This window comes from Triplophysa rosa, linkage group LG5 (genome assembly GCF_024868665.1).
Source record: "Triplophysa rosa linkage group LG5, Trosa_1v2, whole genome shotgun sequence".
NCBI classification, from domain to species: Eukaryota; Metazoa; Chordata; class Actinopteri; order Cypriniformes; family Nemacheilidae; genus Triplophysa; species Triplophysa rosa.
Genome location: NC_079894.1, coordinates 15,729,695 through 15,749,753, shown reverse-complemented (window position 1 = coordinate 15,749,753; position 20,059 = coordinate 15,729,695). Strand labels below are relative to the sequence as shown.

Genomic DNA, 20,059 nt, shown 5'->3' with positions numbered 1-20,059 from the left:
TGGTTGGTGGATGGCCACCATGTCCCAACAAGGCTGCGACGTCAGCAAGGAGGTGGCGGAGTCATGTTTTGGGCTGGAATCATGGGGAGACAGCTGGTGGGCCCCTTTAGGGTCCCTGAAGGTGTGAAAATGAACTCTGCAAGGTATGTAGAGTTTCTGACTGAGCACTTTCTTCCATGGTACAAAAAGAAGAACCATGCCTTCCGTAGCAAAATCATCTTCATGCATGACAATGCACCATCTCATGCTGCAAAGAATACCTCTGTGTCATTGGCTGCTATGGGCATAAAAGGAGAGAAACTCATGGTGTGGCCACCATCCTCCCCTGACCTCAACCCTATTGAGAACCTTTGGAGCATCCTCAAGCGAAAGATCTATGATGGTGGGAGGCAGTTAGCATCAAAACAGCAGCTCTGGGAGGCTATTCTGACATCCTGCAAAGAAATTCAATCAGAAACTATCCAAAAACTCACAAGTTCAATGGATGCAAGAATTGTGAAGGTGATATCAAAGAAGGGGTCCTATGTTAACATGTAACTTGCCCTGTTAGGATGTTTTTGATTGAAATAGCTTTTGATTTCAGTAAATATGACCTCCTAATGCTGCAAATTCAACAAATGACCATTTTCAGTTTTTTACAACCTATGAAATGTTTTCAAACTCTGTTGTGCATAATAATTTGGAACAGTGCATTTTGAGTTTTTCATTTTTTAAATAAATACTGTTGTCAGTGGGAGGTTTGTTCAATAAAATTCCAAATGTACCCTAACTGTTGATTACTTGAAAATTATACTGACTGTCATTTGCATCGACAAATTAGGAAAACCAGAGAAAGATATCATTTGCATAATAATTTGCAACGCATTTTAAGGTCTTCATTGATAGATAGATATATGTGGTCTTATGTTAACTTTTAATACCATAGCACTTGTTTTGTATCTGTACACACTATAACTTGTTTATGCTTCAGTTACTATGTGTCAGCAATTACTGACAGTGAATCTGGATGAGAGATTGAATAGCACTTAGTGTAACCTTTCACTGGTGCCCAAAATTATGACTGTACAATAAAGCATTCAAAAATAGCAGCATTTTATGTGTTAACATTCAATGTGCTTAAAAGGAGTCATTTGGAGTCACCAAATGGCCTTTTTTGGGAAGCGCCTAGATATAAACTTAGAAAATTAGTGTTTTTACATACATTTATCTAAGGTATTGTTATCAAATTTGAAACTACGCTTGCTAAGGCTTCGTTCTGTGATCCCAATGTGTTTTCAAGCTAATACCTCCCAGTTGTAGTCATCTGCAGGCATTTTTTAACAAAAAAAATGTAGGCGGAATGTACTTATTTCCCTTTTCAATGTGTTCAAAGTTCTATTACTCAATACCAGTAAGACTTGCAGTGATTCTGACTGTTAATGAACAAACCTCAAAGTGTCTCCTTTCAAAATATGCACAAACCATACATGTACTCCAAAGGGTTAAAGAACAGAATACAGTTTACTTTGGGCATGCCTTTTTTAGGCATTTTAGGTTAATTTTACAGGAACGCTAAGGGGTTAATAAAAGTACCCTCATGTTTTAAATATGTCAAGTTTAGAGGGGGTCGCCTCTGTTATTTAACCTGTTTTGCTTGCCATTGTTTTGATTTGTAAGTTTCAATTATTTGTTTTGCTAGTGAAAAACTTGACTTGGTTGCTTGGTACTTGAGTCATCCTTTTTTGTGTGTTGCTGCTCTTAAATAAAAAAAGTTATTTATGTCCTTTCTAAAACATTTGCTTATTTTATAATTTTTTTAAATATAATTTTATTAATATTTTTTATTATATATTTTTTTAAGCAGACATGTGTAGCCCAAAGGACAATACTGTGCAATAAAGAGTAAGTTAAAAACAGCTATGTAGTGTATTTCGTTTATACAGCAATATACCGTAAAATAATTTCACAACATGAATAGCGTAAAATTACAGTAAATTACTGGCGTCTCTGCTGCCAGTATTTTACCGTTATTTTACAGAACAATTTTTTACAGTGTGGGCTATTTTTATTAAAAATAAAAGAGCATTTTCCAATAATATTCGGTCAATATGACCTCACAATGGATAGAAATATATGACGAGGGCTAGTAGTTAAAGCTTGTACTTTACATTCACAGGTAGACCTGTGATATTTTTGTGGAAAAAAAAAACATCTCCAGTCATCGTAGTAGAGGTCAGACGTCAGAATATTAATTATAATTGTAAGTTCACAGTCTGTCAACAAGAGCATTCACATTGACCACACCTAAAACAACCGTTTTCATACAAAGCTATTGTAGAGATTATATAGTTAAGAGAAGGTAAGATTATATTCTATGGCCCTGGCATGGGTTAAAAATACAGAGAATGTTAAAAATAATGAAAACGAGCCTTTGCCAGGACTGATCCTATAGAAGTTCACTATAAACATTCACAAATGGCAAACAAAAGAATTACGGTTCAAAGAGAGCAAATAACTCAGTCTTGTGTAAAAGTTACACATACATTTTACAGAAAGCAATACACAAAATGACTGCTTAGTTAAATGTTAATGTGATCTGTGGTGCTCTGTAAAGCACTGTCGTGTAGCAACACGTATTATTTGGGTTGATGCAGCAGCATGTGTGATATAGCAGTATTTTCTCAGCTGGTGGCTGCCAAGCCTAAAATGGCCCGCACCGCAGATCTGTGAATCAGACATCACAGTAATACAATACAATGGTAAAGGCGAATAATACATTTCAACACATTATATAATCATATAGTAAAAAGTTAATACAAATCAGTACAATAATACTTAGGGCCTGTAAGAAGGAAAAAAGCCTTGAATCTTTATATTTTCAAATCTATGTCCCTTGGTAGAAACATATCAACTGGCAGTGAAAATAAAATACTACCATGAGGTTCACTGGTAAAAAGTCAGTAAATTTTGGTGATTCAGCATAAACCATCAAACGTCAGGAATGGCAAACCCAGCCAAGAATCACTGATATATATTTACAGACTATATGTTGATTTGATGTCGATGGTCATGATGCTAGGTCTTCTTGAGGCAGAGGTGTCCCAGTCTCCAGCAGTGGCAGATGGTGTTAAAAAGCCTGCAGTGGCAAGAAGCACATGGGTCACAGCAGTGAGTGACAGAAGAGCAGCTCTCCATCAGACCTCCGCAGCGTCGGGCTGGAGTCTGGACGGGAGAAAGTGCTTCAGGTCTTGGCTTAGGTCTCTAGAGGACACATATTTTTACCATGAGAAAAGGTTTAGAGTAAAGAACAACTAATATTTTTAATGAAGTATTTTAAGGTAAATAGGGTCTACTGTTTTGAATGAATGATATATTGTGGCTCTTACAAATATTGAATTGCCTTAGAGGCATGAAGTCTACAGGAATAATGTTAAGACATCTAAAAAAACTTTTGTGAAAACAAAAGAGTTTGCCTGGTTCCCCTTACAAAAATAAAACAGTTTAGCTGTAAACAGTTTTATTTTATTTATTTGTGGGATAATTCACTCAAAAATGAAAATTCTGTCATCATTTACTCACCCTCTTTTCATTTCAAACCTGTATGACTTACTTTCTTTCGCAGAACACAAAAGAAGATTTTTTAAAGAACGTTGGTAACTGAACAATGCGTTACCCATTCACTTCAATTGTATGGACCATGGTATGGACACAAAACCAATGCAAGTCAATGGGGACCAACGGATTTCTGTTACCAATATTTTTCAAAATATCTTCTTTTGTGCTCTGCAGAAGAAAGAAAGTCATACAGATTTAAAATAACAAGGGGGTTAGTAAACGATGACAAATTTTTCCTTTTGGGGTGAACTATCCCTTTAAAATTGATTGGTAATACAAATATACACAAAAGGCATGCTAAACCATGGTTAATATTCCTATGATGGAAGTGACAGCTTTAGATGACATGTGATGAGTGGGACATACCACCACATGATGTCTCTGGGACAAACAGCGCGTTCTGGCAAAGAGTCTCTTTGGTTTCTCCTGGTTCCACACTCCTGTTGGACACAGACACCCAGTTACTTTGAATTAGTACTTCAAACAAGTGCACGTTTGTATTTTTCCAATTTATAGACAGACCAGGGAGAGATTCACATTTAATCATGCCTTTGAAAATGACCGCAGACAAAAACCCCAGCAGGACTTTAGTGGTGCGCAGGACAGAGAGATATATGTGCACATAAAAAATAAAGCATCTTTCACAGGCAGCTGCTGTGTGGCATTGCGTTACGAGAAATCGGTTTTCTTGCTAAGCGTATTAGTGATGTTGACAGCAGTTCAAAAACCTCGAGAAGAAAATACTCTTTATGTAGAAATAATGACCATATTTACAGTATACCAGTGCGTAATGTGACGCGTAAAAACTAAAGCGTCCATCAGATGACATATCATCATGAAGCATCAGATCTATAGTAAAATATGAAACGTCATTGGTACCATTACCAATCATTAACCATTGGTTACCATTCATTGGTATGTGATACCACACGCGTACACATACAAATGTAGGCTATACACTGCCAGACAGAATAGTGTAAAAACGATATAATACGATAGAGCGTATATAGGCCTATACATTCAATTATCATTGTATTTAAAAGCAAAACCACAAAATGATTCTTGTCTCACTGCAGGAACCAATTTAGTTAGTAGCCTACCAAAAATATAAATCAATCCGCTCACTATGATGAACCAATGGTTAATTCTCATTCAAAATATAAATCATACGTCACAATGTTTTAGAAATATATATCTTCTCTTATGTTACCTGTTGTTATGGCAGAGCTGTGGGTCGCCGCGTCGTTTTCATGATTTTTACTCACATCAATCCTGTTGGCTTCGCATATGATAGACTGAACTGCTGTAAAGAACAAACAAATGATCAAAACTCCCCTCATTGTCGTTGTTGTTGGTCGATGAAAACGTGTTAGATTATCGCCAGGCTGCTTTCATAGAGCTCTCTGAGGTCTCTGTGGATTAAAGCTCATTCCCACCGTTTATAAATTCAGCAAACTCATCCACGCCCACTTTAACAAGCACTCCCCATTCAGTTCAACCATATGTAATTGTTGGGAACTTTATGTACTTGAATAAGAAGTTATACTTGTCATCAGCTTGTCAAACTATATAATGTTAAAGGCTGATTAATTACACATTATTATATGTTAAATAATATAACATATAATAGCATATAATATTCTTGTTTGACCCTCTTATTTTGACAGTGTTAAATTATATAACTTTTAGAAATTATTTTTCTCATTGCCCCTTCCCATTCTTAGCAAAATTGCTCAACCAAGTTAAATTTGTGAAGATAATTTGAGAGCAGTTTTTTGAAAGTCGTTTCACAGATGCTCTCTCAGACTGAAGTCTGGATTTGAGGAGGACTTCTGAAATCTTTTGGGTCACTGTCATGTGAATAATCTTCCAGGTCTGTACAGATCACAGCATGCCTCCCTGGATTGTTCTGCATTTAGGCTTTATTTGTTTTGATGTTTTTGGAGTGTTTTGTTTTATCCTCTTGGAATATAATGTTCTGTTTGAAATACACAAAGACACAGGTGCAACAGAGTATAGAGATGTGATTATTTTGCACAATGTGATATAATTAATAGCTATTTGGTATCTTACCAAACCATGACAGTATTTTGAGACTTTTACATTTTTTTAACTCTAGAGGACACTTTGAGATCATTTCTTTCCTCAGGAGAAAAATCTGAGAAGCGGGAGACTCCAGTTTCATCTTCTCCTTGTGTCATTGCTGTCTATGAGAAACAATTGAGATATGTTTTTCTTGTTTTATTTATGTTTAATAGTGTAAGAAAATGTCTGGATTTAATATTTTAGATCTAGACTTTAGTTTTACTAATATGTTGGAGTTACCATGAACTAAGAATGAATAATAACTGAAAAGACACATGAATTTCACATGTTTTTCACATGTGATCACATGTATACAACATGTGTTTAACATGTGCAAAAAAACACGTGTGATCACGTGAAATGTGTGTTTTTGGAACATTTTGGTGTGAATTCCATGTGAATTCACACGTGAAACCCATGGGATAACATGTGCAACATGTGGTGACGTGAAGAACATGTGATCACATGTGGAGACATGTTGCATATGTTATCCCATGGGTTTTTACATGTTATCCCATGGGTTTCACGTGGGAATTCACATGGAATTCACACCAAAATGTTCCAAAAACACACATTTCACATGTGATCACACGTGTTTTTTGCACATGTGAATTTCGTGTGTCTTTTCTGTAAGGGCATGTTTACAGCAACTCTTAAATAAACAGACATATTTGAAATCAAATGATACTGTATGTCTGTTAGTATAGATTAATGCAATGAACAATTGTATTTGTGCCAACTTAATAAAAAAAACTATACATTTTTTAAATCTACTGTTATGTAATTCTTGCACTAATCAAATGCAAATCGTGAAATTGACCATGTGCAACTCCTATGCACAAAGGGTCAGAATTCCTCGCTTCCGCTGACGCTGCATGCATAACACGGATGATCAGGTTTTGCAAAACTTGTGAAGTGCATGCCAGATTTTTAGGGAGTTTTCTAAGCTTTCCAGGACTGGACATCAACTGACTCCATTAATAATAGTTCCTTTGTCATCCTATGAATAATCTGCTTTTCCCCGGACAAATTCATGCAGGTTCTGGTTGTAATTTATTTGATTTTCCTGCTCCATATAAACATTTATTCTGTCTTGTGTGGCTACTCATCGAAGAGGCAAAAAGGGAATAATTCCAAATCTCTTGTGGTTTTTAACTCTTGATAACGTGCATCTCTCTGATCACATTTTTACCCGTGTCGTGCAAACAATAATTTAATGTCGCACAGGTCACATCTTCCAGAGCTATGCTGTTATTTTTGTATTTTTAAACTCTAAAAGGGATTTTATCTTCTTTCTCGGTAATACTTTCTTATTCTTTCCATAAGCTGACAAGGCTTTAATGGCTACCTTATGTTTCAGAAATGCATAACCCTTCACATATAAACAACCTCAGATGTATGCAGCATAACGCCACTTTATAGATCAATGTTGCTCCTGAATACATTTTTGGAAAATCACCCACAATTCCTGCATTTTAATGTATTTAAACGTACACAAAATATTTAGGTAACTTTCATTTGTTAAAAAAATATTGTTTAAATCAGACAAATTGTTCGCAATCCTTTGGGGCTACCATGTCACATGACCTGCCCTCTATTTTCCCAACAGGGAAACAATTTGTCTTTAGACAAAGAAAAAATGACACAAACAACACATTTACAATAAAACTAAAAACAAAATGAATCTTTAAAGTCTATTTAAAACACCAATTGCAAGTAATAAAGTGTCCTCTTATACATGACATTCTTCACCAATGGTACTTTATTATCGTCTAAAAGATGGAAGTAAGTGAACTATTCAAGTGAAGAATCTGTCACTCATATTTACTGCAACAGTGTAAAGATCAGACAGAGACATCAATATCTCTGCTGGCCAATCTGTTTTTGCATTTAACAGAAAGAGAGTTGAACTATAGGATGTTGAAATTAAAAATAAGCACAGACTGAATAAGTTATTTATACACAGTCACCAGACTGTCCTTTTCTATGTTTTAATAATATCATCTTAGCCACAAATTTGCATCCACGCCCGCACACAAGTTTAAAGTGAAAATAGAAGTTTTTAATGTAAGGAGGACATTTTCCCTTGAATTGTAATGGCTGCTCTGCCCCAGCCAAAACCTTTACACAGCATATGTATGGACTGCAGCTTTTGTAACTCATCATCTTGATTCCAAAACATGGTCAAATCATATAAAGTATGAATCATACAGATCAGAAAAGAGAAAAACAAGAGATCACATTCTCCTCAATCCTATTTGTTTCCCTTGAATAAACAGAATTAGGGGTGCTCTCGGAATGGAGATGGTCAAGTGGATCTTGTTTCAATAAAAAAAACCCTAAATACGTGGAATTCCAACTGCATCTCAACCGAGCTCATTTGAAAGCAAGAAGCTTGACAGAGTAAAGGGTTCTAATAAACATGGCTTGTTCTTGAAAGATTTCATGATTATTAAGACAACTGCCCTTTTTATTACTGCAGATTGGTTTCATTCATAGAAGACAATTTACTCAAGCCTGAGAGAAATAAAGTGCACCGTTTTCAATGAAATAGTTCACCCAAAAATAAAAAAACACACACCAAAAACACCTTCATGCAGTTCAAACCCAGACTTACTTTTTCTGATCTATTCAGATCTATCTAGGTGGCTAATCATGAATTCATACAATTTAAACCGTATAGCCTACACTGTAAAACGTTTTTTTCAGGTTTGCCAAGATTTAATTTACTATTTGGTTTTAAACATAAACTTACCTAGTTCTTATATATTTCCTTTCATAAAACAAGATCTTGAATGTCTTAGGTCACTTTTCTTGTTATGTAATATAGTAATTTAAGAAGTTTTAAATAGCTTTACTAGAAAACAAGATAAAAATGCTTAGGAAGAATGTCAGTTTTTGCAGTGTTCCTGTGCTAATGCTGTGCTCATTTTGAAGTGTTTTAATTTTGATTAAAGTAAAGTTTAACTCAAATTGAAAACAGTAATAATAGGAAGTATTAAATCTACAGTAACAATGTTGCAAAACTACAGTAAAGTTTTAGTGTACGATTAAAAAAGCAATACTGAAGCCCCTCCCCTAACCCCATAAACCTAACATCACTGGCCCAGAAGCCAATCGTATTAAACATAATAAGACATGAATTAGCTGTCTTAAAAATGTTTACGAATTCCTGTGAGATTGTGTTATTTATTGGACCAAAGTGGCTATTTTACATTGAAAGTAAATGGTGCTCGATGGCTGTCATGCATTGATTTAGTAAATAACAAAATGCATTTAAATCTTTTTTTCCCCACAGAAAATTAGCTTAAGAAAATAAAAAAAATCATATAACTTAACATAACACAATTTTGCTTTCATAGTGTTTGTGTTCTTGGTGGAGACGGACAGTCCCCATTCACTGTCACTGAAAAGAACATTTCCAAACATTCTCCTAAATTTCTCCTCAGAAGAAAAGTGCTTTGTCATATCAAAACCACAACATATCAAACACAAGAAACTCCTGCTGTAATTTGTGAAGTGCCCGTAACCATTTTCTATTCCCATCTATCAAACAGGGTTAATTTCCTTTGACCCTGAAAGCGGCACTATTTTTCAATGAGACTCTTCCCTCCCTTATAGGCATGAGAGGATATGAAATCCCTACTCACTGCAATGACCCACACTGCCAACAGAACAGGCTGCATTCCATTCATACGCACTATGTGTAATTTAACATGAGATGTTTGATGACAGCTTTTGGTTGAACAGATGGAGCTGATGGTCTTGTGTGTTGTTTTGATAGAGCACCACAGTCCAGCCATAAAGAACTACCTAGAATGTGCTTCACATTTGGCATGACATAGTTCATGTACGGTAGATTGGTGGCCATCGTTTTTCGTGCTCGTCCTCATGCATCCAAAAATTTTGAAACAAGAAGCAGACCTCTGAATGTTTGATCCAAACATTCGTTCTGATTTGACTGGTGTGTGTTAAAAACACCATCCAAATCGTCACATACATCAAGTTAGCAATAAATCCTTCCATGGTTTGATTTGACACGGTCATGCACAAACATATTAGCTGTCATGCTAACAATTATGTACGTCTGAAAAGTAATAGTCGTGGTGTATATTAATTTCCCTATCATGGGCTTAAGATTCGTATTGGCCTAATGCACCTCGGAAGAACAGCAAATGGTTCAGAACAGGATGGATTGAAAATGTTTGTGGCCAGTATCTTGGCTTTGGAGGTGCATGATTTCAAAAGAGCATTTTTACACATTGTTATGTCTGTTCTTATTGTGTTACTAAGCAGCTAGCCTATTCACACTGGGAGTTGGACTAATGCTAAATATCACACATTGCAAACAAAATGCATAAATGAGCTGAAAAACCTGTGATTGAAATCCTGGAAAAGTGAACCAAATGGAAAATATTTATAGAGGAATAGAGTGTCATGGTGCAGGAAAGAGACTTGAATTTGTGCTTCTGTTCACATTGAACCTTTCCAATCAATGAATCTTGATGTCCTTTTCTTTTATTTGCTGCTGCATTAGTGGATATAATATTAAACAGACCTTGCAGTAAAAGTCACTTCTACTGTGCAAAACATTTGTTTAAACACTGATTAGTTCTGCAGATATGTGAATATGAAAATGCCGCATCAGCCTCGCTGAATATTCATAAATAAGATGTTTCCAATTCTTAATCTTATGGTGCAACGTTTGACAATTTAAGGAAAATCTACATGCAGTCCAAGGAAGCAACGGAAAAGGGAGTGTAGCATTCAGAGGCACTGGGCTGTATTATTTCATGCACTATATAAAAACATGAGTTACACCAAAAGTAGAAAAAATGACATGTTAATCTTTCCAGGATTTGCTCACAGATCATTTAATACTGATAATGCTTGACATGTTCTTTTTTTCATTTTAACTCTCTCAAATACCTGAATGGTTTCTTAGAATAAAATAGCCATAGATAAGTTGACAGTTGGTAGTGACTATTAATAACATACTTAAAGGGATACTTCACCCAAAAATCAAAATTTTGTCATAATTTACTCACCTTCGAGTTGTTCCAAATATATATAATTTTCTTTGTTCTGATGAACACAGAGAAAGATATTTTCCGTTGACCACAAAAGGAGACATTCCGAAGAATGTACAGTAAACAGTTCTGAGGAAATTTTGACTACCATTGTATTTTTTCCTACTATGGTAGTCAATGGGGGGGCAAAATCTGTCTGGTTATGAGCATTCTTCCAAATATCTTTCTCTGTGTTCATCAGAACAAAGAAATTTATACAGAGTTGGAACAACTCGAAGGTAAGTAAATGATGACAGAGTTTTCATTTTTTGGTGAAGTATCCCTTTAAATTCTTTCATTAGTTTTAATCATTCCCAGTCTGTGACATTCTTTCGTCTGCAGAACATTAAAAAAAGATATTTTGCAAAATGTCGGTAACCAAATAACATTGCACTCCACTGACTTCCATTGTATGGACACATAACCACTGAAGCATTTCTCAAAATATCTACTTTTGTATTGCACAGTAGAAGGAATCATATGCATGTTTTTAACAACATGAGGGTGAATTTTTTTTTTTAGTAAACTACTTGCATCCATGACTTGCATTGTAATTCATTTGAGTCCTGACTCCCTGATGTCTGATTGGATGTGCTGCATTAAAAGAAGTTTAAAAAGTAGTTCACTGAAATGCACAGCCTCTCATGGCTTATTGCTTAATACATTTTGAGTTTTGACTTGATATGCGATGGGGGAAAGATGTTATAACCTTTTGGTGCCTGACATTAAACTGGATTAAACTGTGCCCAACTGGAAAGTGTGGTCTGTAGTTCCGGAATGAAATGTAATTCTCAGAGGAAAGAACAATCACAAGTGAGATCTCTTTAACATCCAAATTGTTTCTTCTGGTTAGCATTAAAAGTAAATGGTCAGCTAATTCCAAAATTGTGAGTCTCCAGCTACTGAGCACGTATAGATAACAAAAGTAAACAAATGCTACTGTATATAACAGTTCTATTCTATTCTATTCTAGCCGTAACTGTTTTTGGATGTAATATGTTGTGCCCTTTTTAATGCAGTTCTACTGTATATAATATAAATGCACCTGACCAGAACAGAAAATTCAGAAAGTCAAATATTATTAAAACAAAGATTAAGAGAACACCGAGAAGCTTTCAGTAGGCAGAAAAAGGCGAAGAACTTCCAATATGTTGTAAATGCACCATAAATTCAGACTATAAAACTTTTAAACAAGCTTCGTGAGAACAATATAGTGTGGCCCCCTTTAACTCTGTCAGACTGTAAAATATATAATCTTTCATTTCTTCACAGGAGCATTTAAGTACTACCATATCAATACAAATTAGTATAAATAGTAATTCATTTTGACACATGTTGAGTTAAGATATTTGAAGGCTCTGTGGATGGATACATGAAACTACGAAGGTGTCTGAAATGTGCAGTTCATTAACTTATAGGCAAAATTCCATTGTATTCCCTTAAATTCCTCAACATATATTGTGTCCTGCATTTGTTCATTTTCTTTGTGAGGTCATAAGGGCATTTCCCTGTATCCTTCATATTCTAAACATGGTCATACTGCAATGGATGCATATATTCTAAAATCAGATGTTTTAGACGGACTGCAAATTTAAACTGCAAATGAAACATGGCCAGATGCTTTTGCCAACACACCTCCATTATCATAGTAATGATGTAAGTTTGCATAGATTCAGCATGTGTGAAAATTTAGCAATGGATGCTTTCGCCATAAAACATCCAAATTCGAAACAAATAGGAAGGAAAGGCTGTCACAGCGGGTACCTTGTGAGGGATACGGACTCACATAGGGCCTACGAAGTGGTGTGGGAATGTATTATTCTCATGACAGTCTTTCAGGATGCTTTTTTACAATGAGGTAACAATCTATATTACCCAGCAAAAGCTGAAAAACACCAAAAATCTGAGCGGACTTTTTAGACTGATACGCATGAAAATAAACTGTATTTACCTACATTTTAAGTATTATGCCAAAAAGGAACGTATTTTTGCACAAGCACACAGCATGGTGTTTAATGTGCAGACGTACCCCACTAAAGTTGCTTTTTGAAAGATTTTTGCAACTACGAGTCCTGCACAAACATGAAACACATTTGCTGGCTGCTAATAAATGGCATGTTTTGTGCTTTCTCTGTGTTTACACAATGCGTTGTGACCAATGTGGAATAATACTCCACGAAGAGATAAGAATTTGCGGGTGTTTTTATGACGCACAGATTTCTCGTAAATTTGTACAGGTTCAACCTTCAAAATAAAATATTATTTGTCTGTTATACAACACAGCATCTCCAACACAAGAGCCATTCATTAAGAATTCTGTTGTGTACTATACTGACAAAGAACTGTGAAAAAAATTGCAAGAGAGAAATCTTTTATGTTTGTGCCAAAAAGAACACCGTGGCTTCAAGGTTAAATTTTCTACTACTGATTTTCGGATTTTCTTGCTTTTGTCCTGTGAGTAAAACAGATGAGTGGGGTTAGGTTGTCCTGACTACAACAGTTCACCCAAAGATGAAAATTATTTTATCATTTCCAAGCCTGTATGACATTTTTGTTCTGCAGAACACAAATGAAGATATCGTGAAGACTCCATTGACTGTCATTGTGTGGACATGACGACTCAGCAGCAAAGCGGTCAATGAGGCTGAATATATGAAGTATGATGAAGTATGTCGATGATAATAATATAGTAAGCGTCCTCTATTTCGAGGACGGCATGCACAAGCCAGTGATCCTATAGCTATTTAACTACAAACAATTTTTGCTATGCATTTTGATGCACAAACAGCAGCAGGGCTGGACTGGGAAGAAAAATCGGCCCTGGCATTTTTATGCCCGCATCGGCCCCTCCACAGAATCTGTCAACCAGGAGGGGGAAGATTTGGGGTTGTGGTGCATGCATACGTGTCTTTTGCATTCGCGTTGCGTGCATTCACATTTATAATACGTCCGTCTAAGCAGCCAAAGCCTCCGTTACGGCCCCATACGTTAGCGGCAAATGCGTCCGTTACGGCCCCATAAGTTAGCGGCCACCGCATCCGCTCCGGGCCGATACGTTAGCGGCCCACCGGGAAAACGCCCGGTACACCAGATAAAAACTAGACATCACTTTCAGACTTTTTGAAAGTTTGCAGAGAAAAACAGGGCATCACACACGATGCAATAAAATCTGCAGACTGTTGACTTTCTGCAACACGTCCAGACTGAAAATCTGGGCAAAATTTGAACAAAAGTCTTGTAGTGTATTCCAGTCTGTATGGGTATTTTTTATTGAGACTATTATCTGAAAGCTGAATAAATAGGCTTTCCATTGCTATATGGTTTGTTAGGATAGGACAGTATTTGGCCGATATACAACTTTTTGAAAATCTGGAATCCGAGTGTGCCAAAAAATCAAAATATTGAGAAAATCGCCTTTAAAGTTGTGCATCAGAGGTGCTGTAGCAGGTCATTGCTAAGAAGAAACAGGTTTGTTTTAACGCTCTCTATTGGATTACTGCTGTATTGACATTGTCCCTACAGGCTTCTATGAATTCTAGGCTTTATATACATACCAAACTTGAGTGGGTAATTCCCAAAGTGCTGGCAGCAGCGGGCGAAGTTTATAGGTGTGTTTACAGCCATTTTTGTTTGCAATTTTGCTGCATCCACTGACAAAAATAAAGTTTTTATATATTTACGGTAGGAATTCACAAAAAAAGTTTGTTCGAACATGATCTTTACCAAATATTCTAATTAATTTTTGCCATAAAAGAAAAATCGATCATTTTGACCCATACAATGTATTTTTGGCTATTGCTTAGGGCTGTGCAAAAATATTGATACATGTAACTATCGCAATATTTTTTTTTTCAATAGTGTATCGATAGTGATACCTCTACAATCGATATTTTTTTTAATCATGTCATATACATACGGCCAAAAGTAAGTGGAAGCGAGCATGGCGAAAAATATAAGAACGTGTAGTATAAGAATCATGGAGTAATGAGTTACTGTATATAAAATAATGCTGTTTGTAGGCTTCGCAAGTCATGACACAAGTCACTTGGCTACTGCAGTGCATTAGACAAAAAGTTTATTAAGAAAAGTAACAATGACATTTATTGTGCTTTCACGGATGTGACACCAGCACATTTACAGCACGGATGAACCAGAGGTTTTATACTGCCCATGTTCAGTGTTTTAACTGTAATGCACCACAACAGCCAAGTGACTTGCGTGAGCCACCTTATTCCCCTGTGCTATCCACTTGAGGGGCGCAATCCACAGTTTGAGAACCCAAACATCTGATCTAAAGGTCCATGCATCGCACATCATGGCCACTCTGCAGAGGTAAGGGATGTTTTTACACTAATCCTTACAGAAAACCCCCGGTGGTGCACAGCATGTTGTATTTCTAACTCTACTTTTTACATTTTCTATTGCAATATATCTCAAATGTGTATCGTATCGAAATACATAGCAATATATTGTATCGTGATATCTATCATGATATGTATCGTATAGGGAGGCACTTGCCAATACACAGCCCTACTTATTGCTACAAGTATACCTCTGCTAATGACTGGTTTTGTGGTCCAGGGTCACAAATGGCCAGAACAAGACAAGATGTAGTAGTAGATAAAGATTTCCTCACACAAGTCTGATAACATGAATTTACTGCTCCACCAGGTGGGCAGCTTTTGATGAGACATTTGTAACAGTGATTTGCTCTTACTTCTGTGGTAACACCTCTTTATTTGATTTTTATAGAACTCTACAGTCTTTTTTTGTTTCTGCATTTATTAAAGAATGCATTTTGTTTTCTGACATATAACTAGCCTTTGTTATGGAAAGGTCTGTCAAACAAGAAGTTCATAATAATATCGCCGCAAACAAAATAACAGTAGCTTCAGAAACATTCTTAGGGGAAGGAAAGTATTAACAGACCTTGCTGTAGGTCTGGCGTGAGGGCAACGCAGATGTTAAACCACATCAATGCACACCAAACTCTCTATAATATATTATTACTGATAAATAGAAATTAAGTTGCATAATTTTATCCTCAAATAAAATATTTAACAGAACATTTCAATTTAAAGTATTTTGTGCTACAAATTATTTTCATTTGGTTGGAGTTACAGTTGCAACCACAGAACAGTTTGTTTTTTCATACTGCGCACTGAGAACAAAAAGAAACATGCTGTTGCACATGTAGCATTTCTGAGATTTTTTCTCTTTTATTTACTTGTTGGAATTCTTGGAATGGTCTTCCAGATCCTTGTTGTTCTGGATGTTAGTAAGTGCCCCGTCAGTAGCTGAGCCATACCAGCATGCTCTGTGACTCCTTATAAACCGCAATTCAGAACTAAAGACATACAAACAGTGTAGTTAAACAATGTACGCCCCTCAATCTCCAAAGATGCTTTTTTATGATCAGATACAATTTAGGTGTCTATAAATCATAACGGCTAACTAGATTTCACTGTTTATTTTAAAGGGAAGTAGAAAATTAAACATTTGTATGGTGTGAACACCTTTTATTTGGTCTGCTGTCGTCTTTCTCCACTTCTGCATATTCTCGCTCTCTTAAAAAGTCTCCATTTGCAGTTGTGTCTGCAGACAGCACGTTCAGCACATTTTGGGATCTGTGAGTTTCACTGTTAAGGTAATAGTTTGAAAGGAGACTTCATGACTATGAGAACAAATGCATTATGAGTGATATTGTTGTTCCAGCACAGAATACTTGTGTGTACTTAATTCAATTAGACCTAATTTCCTTAAGAATAATAATCATTTAGAATTTGACCGGCTTGTGCTGGTTTCTTAAGAAACCCCAAAACAGCTTTTGTTGTTACTTTACATCATTGTCCTTTCGGGCCTGCTAATTTGAAGCTCTTTGTGCACCAGGAGGCTTCTCAGGGTCTCGATCTCACATTTGTTGTCCATTAATGTCCTCTGAAGTTGACAGTTGGTCTCACAAAAGGCCTTCAATAAAACAGCACGAAATGGATTAGTACATTGTGTGTTTTGAATTAAGCTTTTTGTTTGTGGTCAGCGATGTGATTATAAGCTGGTGTGTGCCTGATGTTAATAATGCATAACATTGGGCTGAAAGCAATTCAAGTGAATGCAAGTTTTACCCTCTTCTCAAGACTGTCAAAGGCTGAACGTGGTTCATCCAAGCATAAGAACTCTCGGACTACTTCACTAGAATTAAAATAAAGCAAAAAGTGAGATTGTGTTGCCATAATGATGATACATTGTTGTGGGGAGTTGCAATGCAGTTGCTTGTGTTTCCTGAATGGTTGCTTGGGTGTTGCTAGGGGGATGCTGGGAAGATCTGAGTGGTTGCTAGGTGGTTGGTCCCTGAGAAGCACCACCAATAAGAATTGGACCAGGTGACTAAGTTCTTTTTAGATAACACAATCAGGGTTTGGTTTGGTGATTTAACTTCAAATACAATGGCCAAGGGTTCAAACACGAGAGGCTGATTCATACGTTTTAGTTTTTTTGTGTAATATGTCTTGATGCGAGACAATAGCCCTCATATTTTGTCATCTAAATGCCTCTGCTATATGATGAATAATGTAATGAGTACCTATTAAGCACATCTTTGTTGGCAACCAAGTTCTGTAGACAGTCTTGAAGACCTAGTCTTCTCTCCTCCAGGAATTCAGCGCTAAAGTTGTTGAACCAGCGCTTGGGTGGCAGGGAAAAGTTAAACACGGGAAACATCTCCTTTAACTGAAACAAATGCATATAAAGAATTACCCACAACATTTAGAAAAAAATCGAATGTGCCTCGGTTACAGCACAGTTATCTGATGTGAGTCGGCTCTGTCTGACCTTGTCATGTAGTTGTGAGAAATCTGTGTACCGTCTAAAAATGAACCAGCTTTGGTCCGGTGCACACTCTACTAAGATCTTATAGACCTGGAGAGAGAGAGAGGGAGAGAGAGAGAGGGAGAGAGAGAGAGAGAGAGAGAGAGAGAGAGAGAGAGAGAGAGAGAGGGAGGGAGGGAGAAGAGAGCATGTTTTCCATTCATCACCGTTTTTGAATCATCATGAGTGGTGAGCTATGATACTCATATTTAACATCATGTGACATGTGACTGAATTTTTTTACGTTAAAAAACGTTTTTTACGTTTTAAGTGTTAAACAAATTTAATGAAACCCATTTCATTGTAACGAATGACAATCTGATATTGATCTGAAAAACTAAAAAGAATGAATCAAATCCTTACTGTAAACTTTGTCTTCTCCTCCATAACTTTATAGCCAAGCAAGGTGACTATGACTGAGCTCTCCTCTTTACTCTCTCTACAAAATCCATTCCTATGAAACTCCATCCCATTCCCTCTCCTTACAACCTCTGGACTTTCATTCTGGTAGAACATACTAGATCTTCACGTCCATGCGCTGCTGTATGAGGAATCAGGACTTATCCAAGTCACAGCCTTGATGTGTTTAGAGCAAGCTGTCTACACAGAAGGGACAAAAATAAACGAGGAAGTCCTTTGTCGCAATAAGCACTGTTTAAAAATAGATGTGGGAATGCAGGTCAAAAAAGTAAATAATTACATTTTCAAAAGACCTTGGTGTCAAACATGTACACATAATCAGAAGCAAGTCAGTGGAACAGTAAAGTGACAAAAATATATTTTTTCTAAATCAATAAAGAATAGATTTCTCTTGAGGTCTCAATAACTGTAACTACACTAAATCATTCACATAATAAAACTGTGATTTCATGCCTCACCAAGTGCAGTCTAATACTCCGAACAGATGACTTGACCGGTTTGAGACCCAATAAACGAATGGAATCATAAATCTAATGTGAGTGGTTGAAGGCCATCTTCTGCAGTCCTCATTATTAAGAGTAGTGAAGAAGTACGTACAGTAGGTCACACGTGTTACCAATAAGACACAACCCAACCATAACTTCTTTTTCTTGCATGAAATGTAATAATAATTCATTAATAACAAAAACATGTTTTTTAAAAGATATTGTATATATCCGCAGTATTCACTCTAAACATACACATGTGACAGAGTATCTTTTTTACTGTTATTGATGTAAAAGAGGAAGCATTATGAATACGGAAAAAAATCAAATGTTCTGCAGTAGAAGTGAATTTTAATCTGCTTTAATATTTCTAATTATGATATACATTGAACAGCCTTACAAGGTCTGGTTAAATTGGACTAAATCAGTGATGAATCTACCGGGACCTTAAGAAATTGTATGTAGGCCTAAATGCAGGTGTAGCAAGATAAAGCCAGAGATTTAAGCGATGATCTTAAGGTCTTAAGGTGATAGGGCTGGTACAGCCACTAGATGGCGATATTAAGACTTGCTAAAACAAACAGAATTTTGTGTTTTGTTTACAATTAAAAGGCAGTGTATCTACAAACCTCTGCTGCTTCGCTGGTCACAGTGACCGCAGACTGCCTGACGTTTTAAAATATTGATTTGCAATCATATGCTGGGTTGTTGGCACAAAAAACATCCCCAAGCAATAACATAATGAGTAATAATGTTTCTTTGGACACGTCTTTCATTGTGTCAAAGGCAAAACACGTAACCAAGATACTTCCTGAATGCTCAACAGGGGTGAATTCGTTTTTAATCATGATTGAACCCAAAAGGACACAGGCAAAAGAGTATCAAAGTGAATATATATTTAATGTCAAACAGCCCTAAATGAATGAGCGGAATTGTTGGTTGGTGGGGATGTGGTTCTAGAAAAATCTTTAGGAGGGAAAAATATATCTAGAACCGGCCATAATGTGAAATCAATGTAGGACGTGGTACATTTCTTTGAAGTCCCTCTAGTATTTTATAACACGCTAAAAGCAGAGAGCCACGTTGTTGCGAGGGGAAATCTCTTCATTAGGGGATTCCCTTTCTAACATCATAATGGATTCACCACAAGGGGCGGATTCTGACGTATGCTCTATTTTTATTGGTCTATACTGTAAGTACACAACGCGTCAGAGGGATGTCAACGTTGTTTCTTTTAAAAGTTTAAATATGTTATTCTTTCATTTTTAAATCTTAAATGCTAACCTAATATGTGCTACACTTATTAGCTTAGCCATTGTGACTCAAAGTCTGAAAAACTACAGGACGATGGGATCATTACTACCATTGAATGGTATTAATAAATTGCAGACAACGTCCATGTGTCTAAACGTTTAAGAGCACATGTAGTAATCATAATGATAATTATAATAGTAAAATCTATATATAGTTTTGCTGGATGATGCAAATAATTAAACGGTGATCCGTACTGTACCACCCCGGAAGTGGTGTTGAACTAGGTCT

At 36.3% G+C, this 20,059-nt stretch overlaps 2 protein-coding genes across 2 annotated transcripts; both read right to left on the bottom strand.

Annotated features, from left to right (window-relative positions):
• Positions 1-3,054: 3,054 nt before the first annotated feature.
• Positions 3,055-5,068, bottom strand: asip2b (agouti signaling protein, nonagouti homolog (mouse) 2b). The gene is made up of 3 exons (XM_057334669.1): positions 4,805-5,068; positions 3,961-4,034; positions 3,055-3,240 (listed from the first exon to the last, which is right to left on the bottom strand). The coding sequence occupies exons 1-3, from the start codon at positions 4,932-4,934 to the stop codon at positions 3,055-3,057; spliced, it is 390 nt and encodes a 129-aa protein (XP_057190652.1). The 5' UTR covers positions 4,935-5,068.
• Positions 5,069-16,586: 11,518 nt separating this feature from the next.
• On the bottom strand, positions 16,587-18,128 carry LOC130554121 (sorting nexin-16-like). Its single transcript, XM_057333560.1, has 5 exons — positions 17,976-18,128; positions 17,577-17,663; positions 17,329-17,474; positions 16,871-16,937; positions 16,587-16,715 (listed from the first exon to the last, which is right to left on the bottom strand). Exons 1-5 carry the CDS (start codon positions 18,126-18,128, stop codon positions 16,587-16,589), a joined length of 582 nt encoding a protein of 193 aa, XP_057189543.1.
• Positions 18,129-20,059: the final 1,931 nt, after the last annotated feature.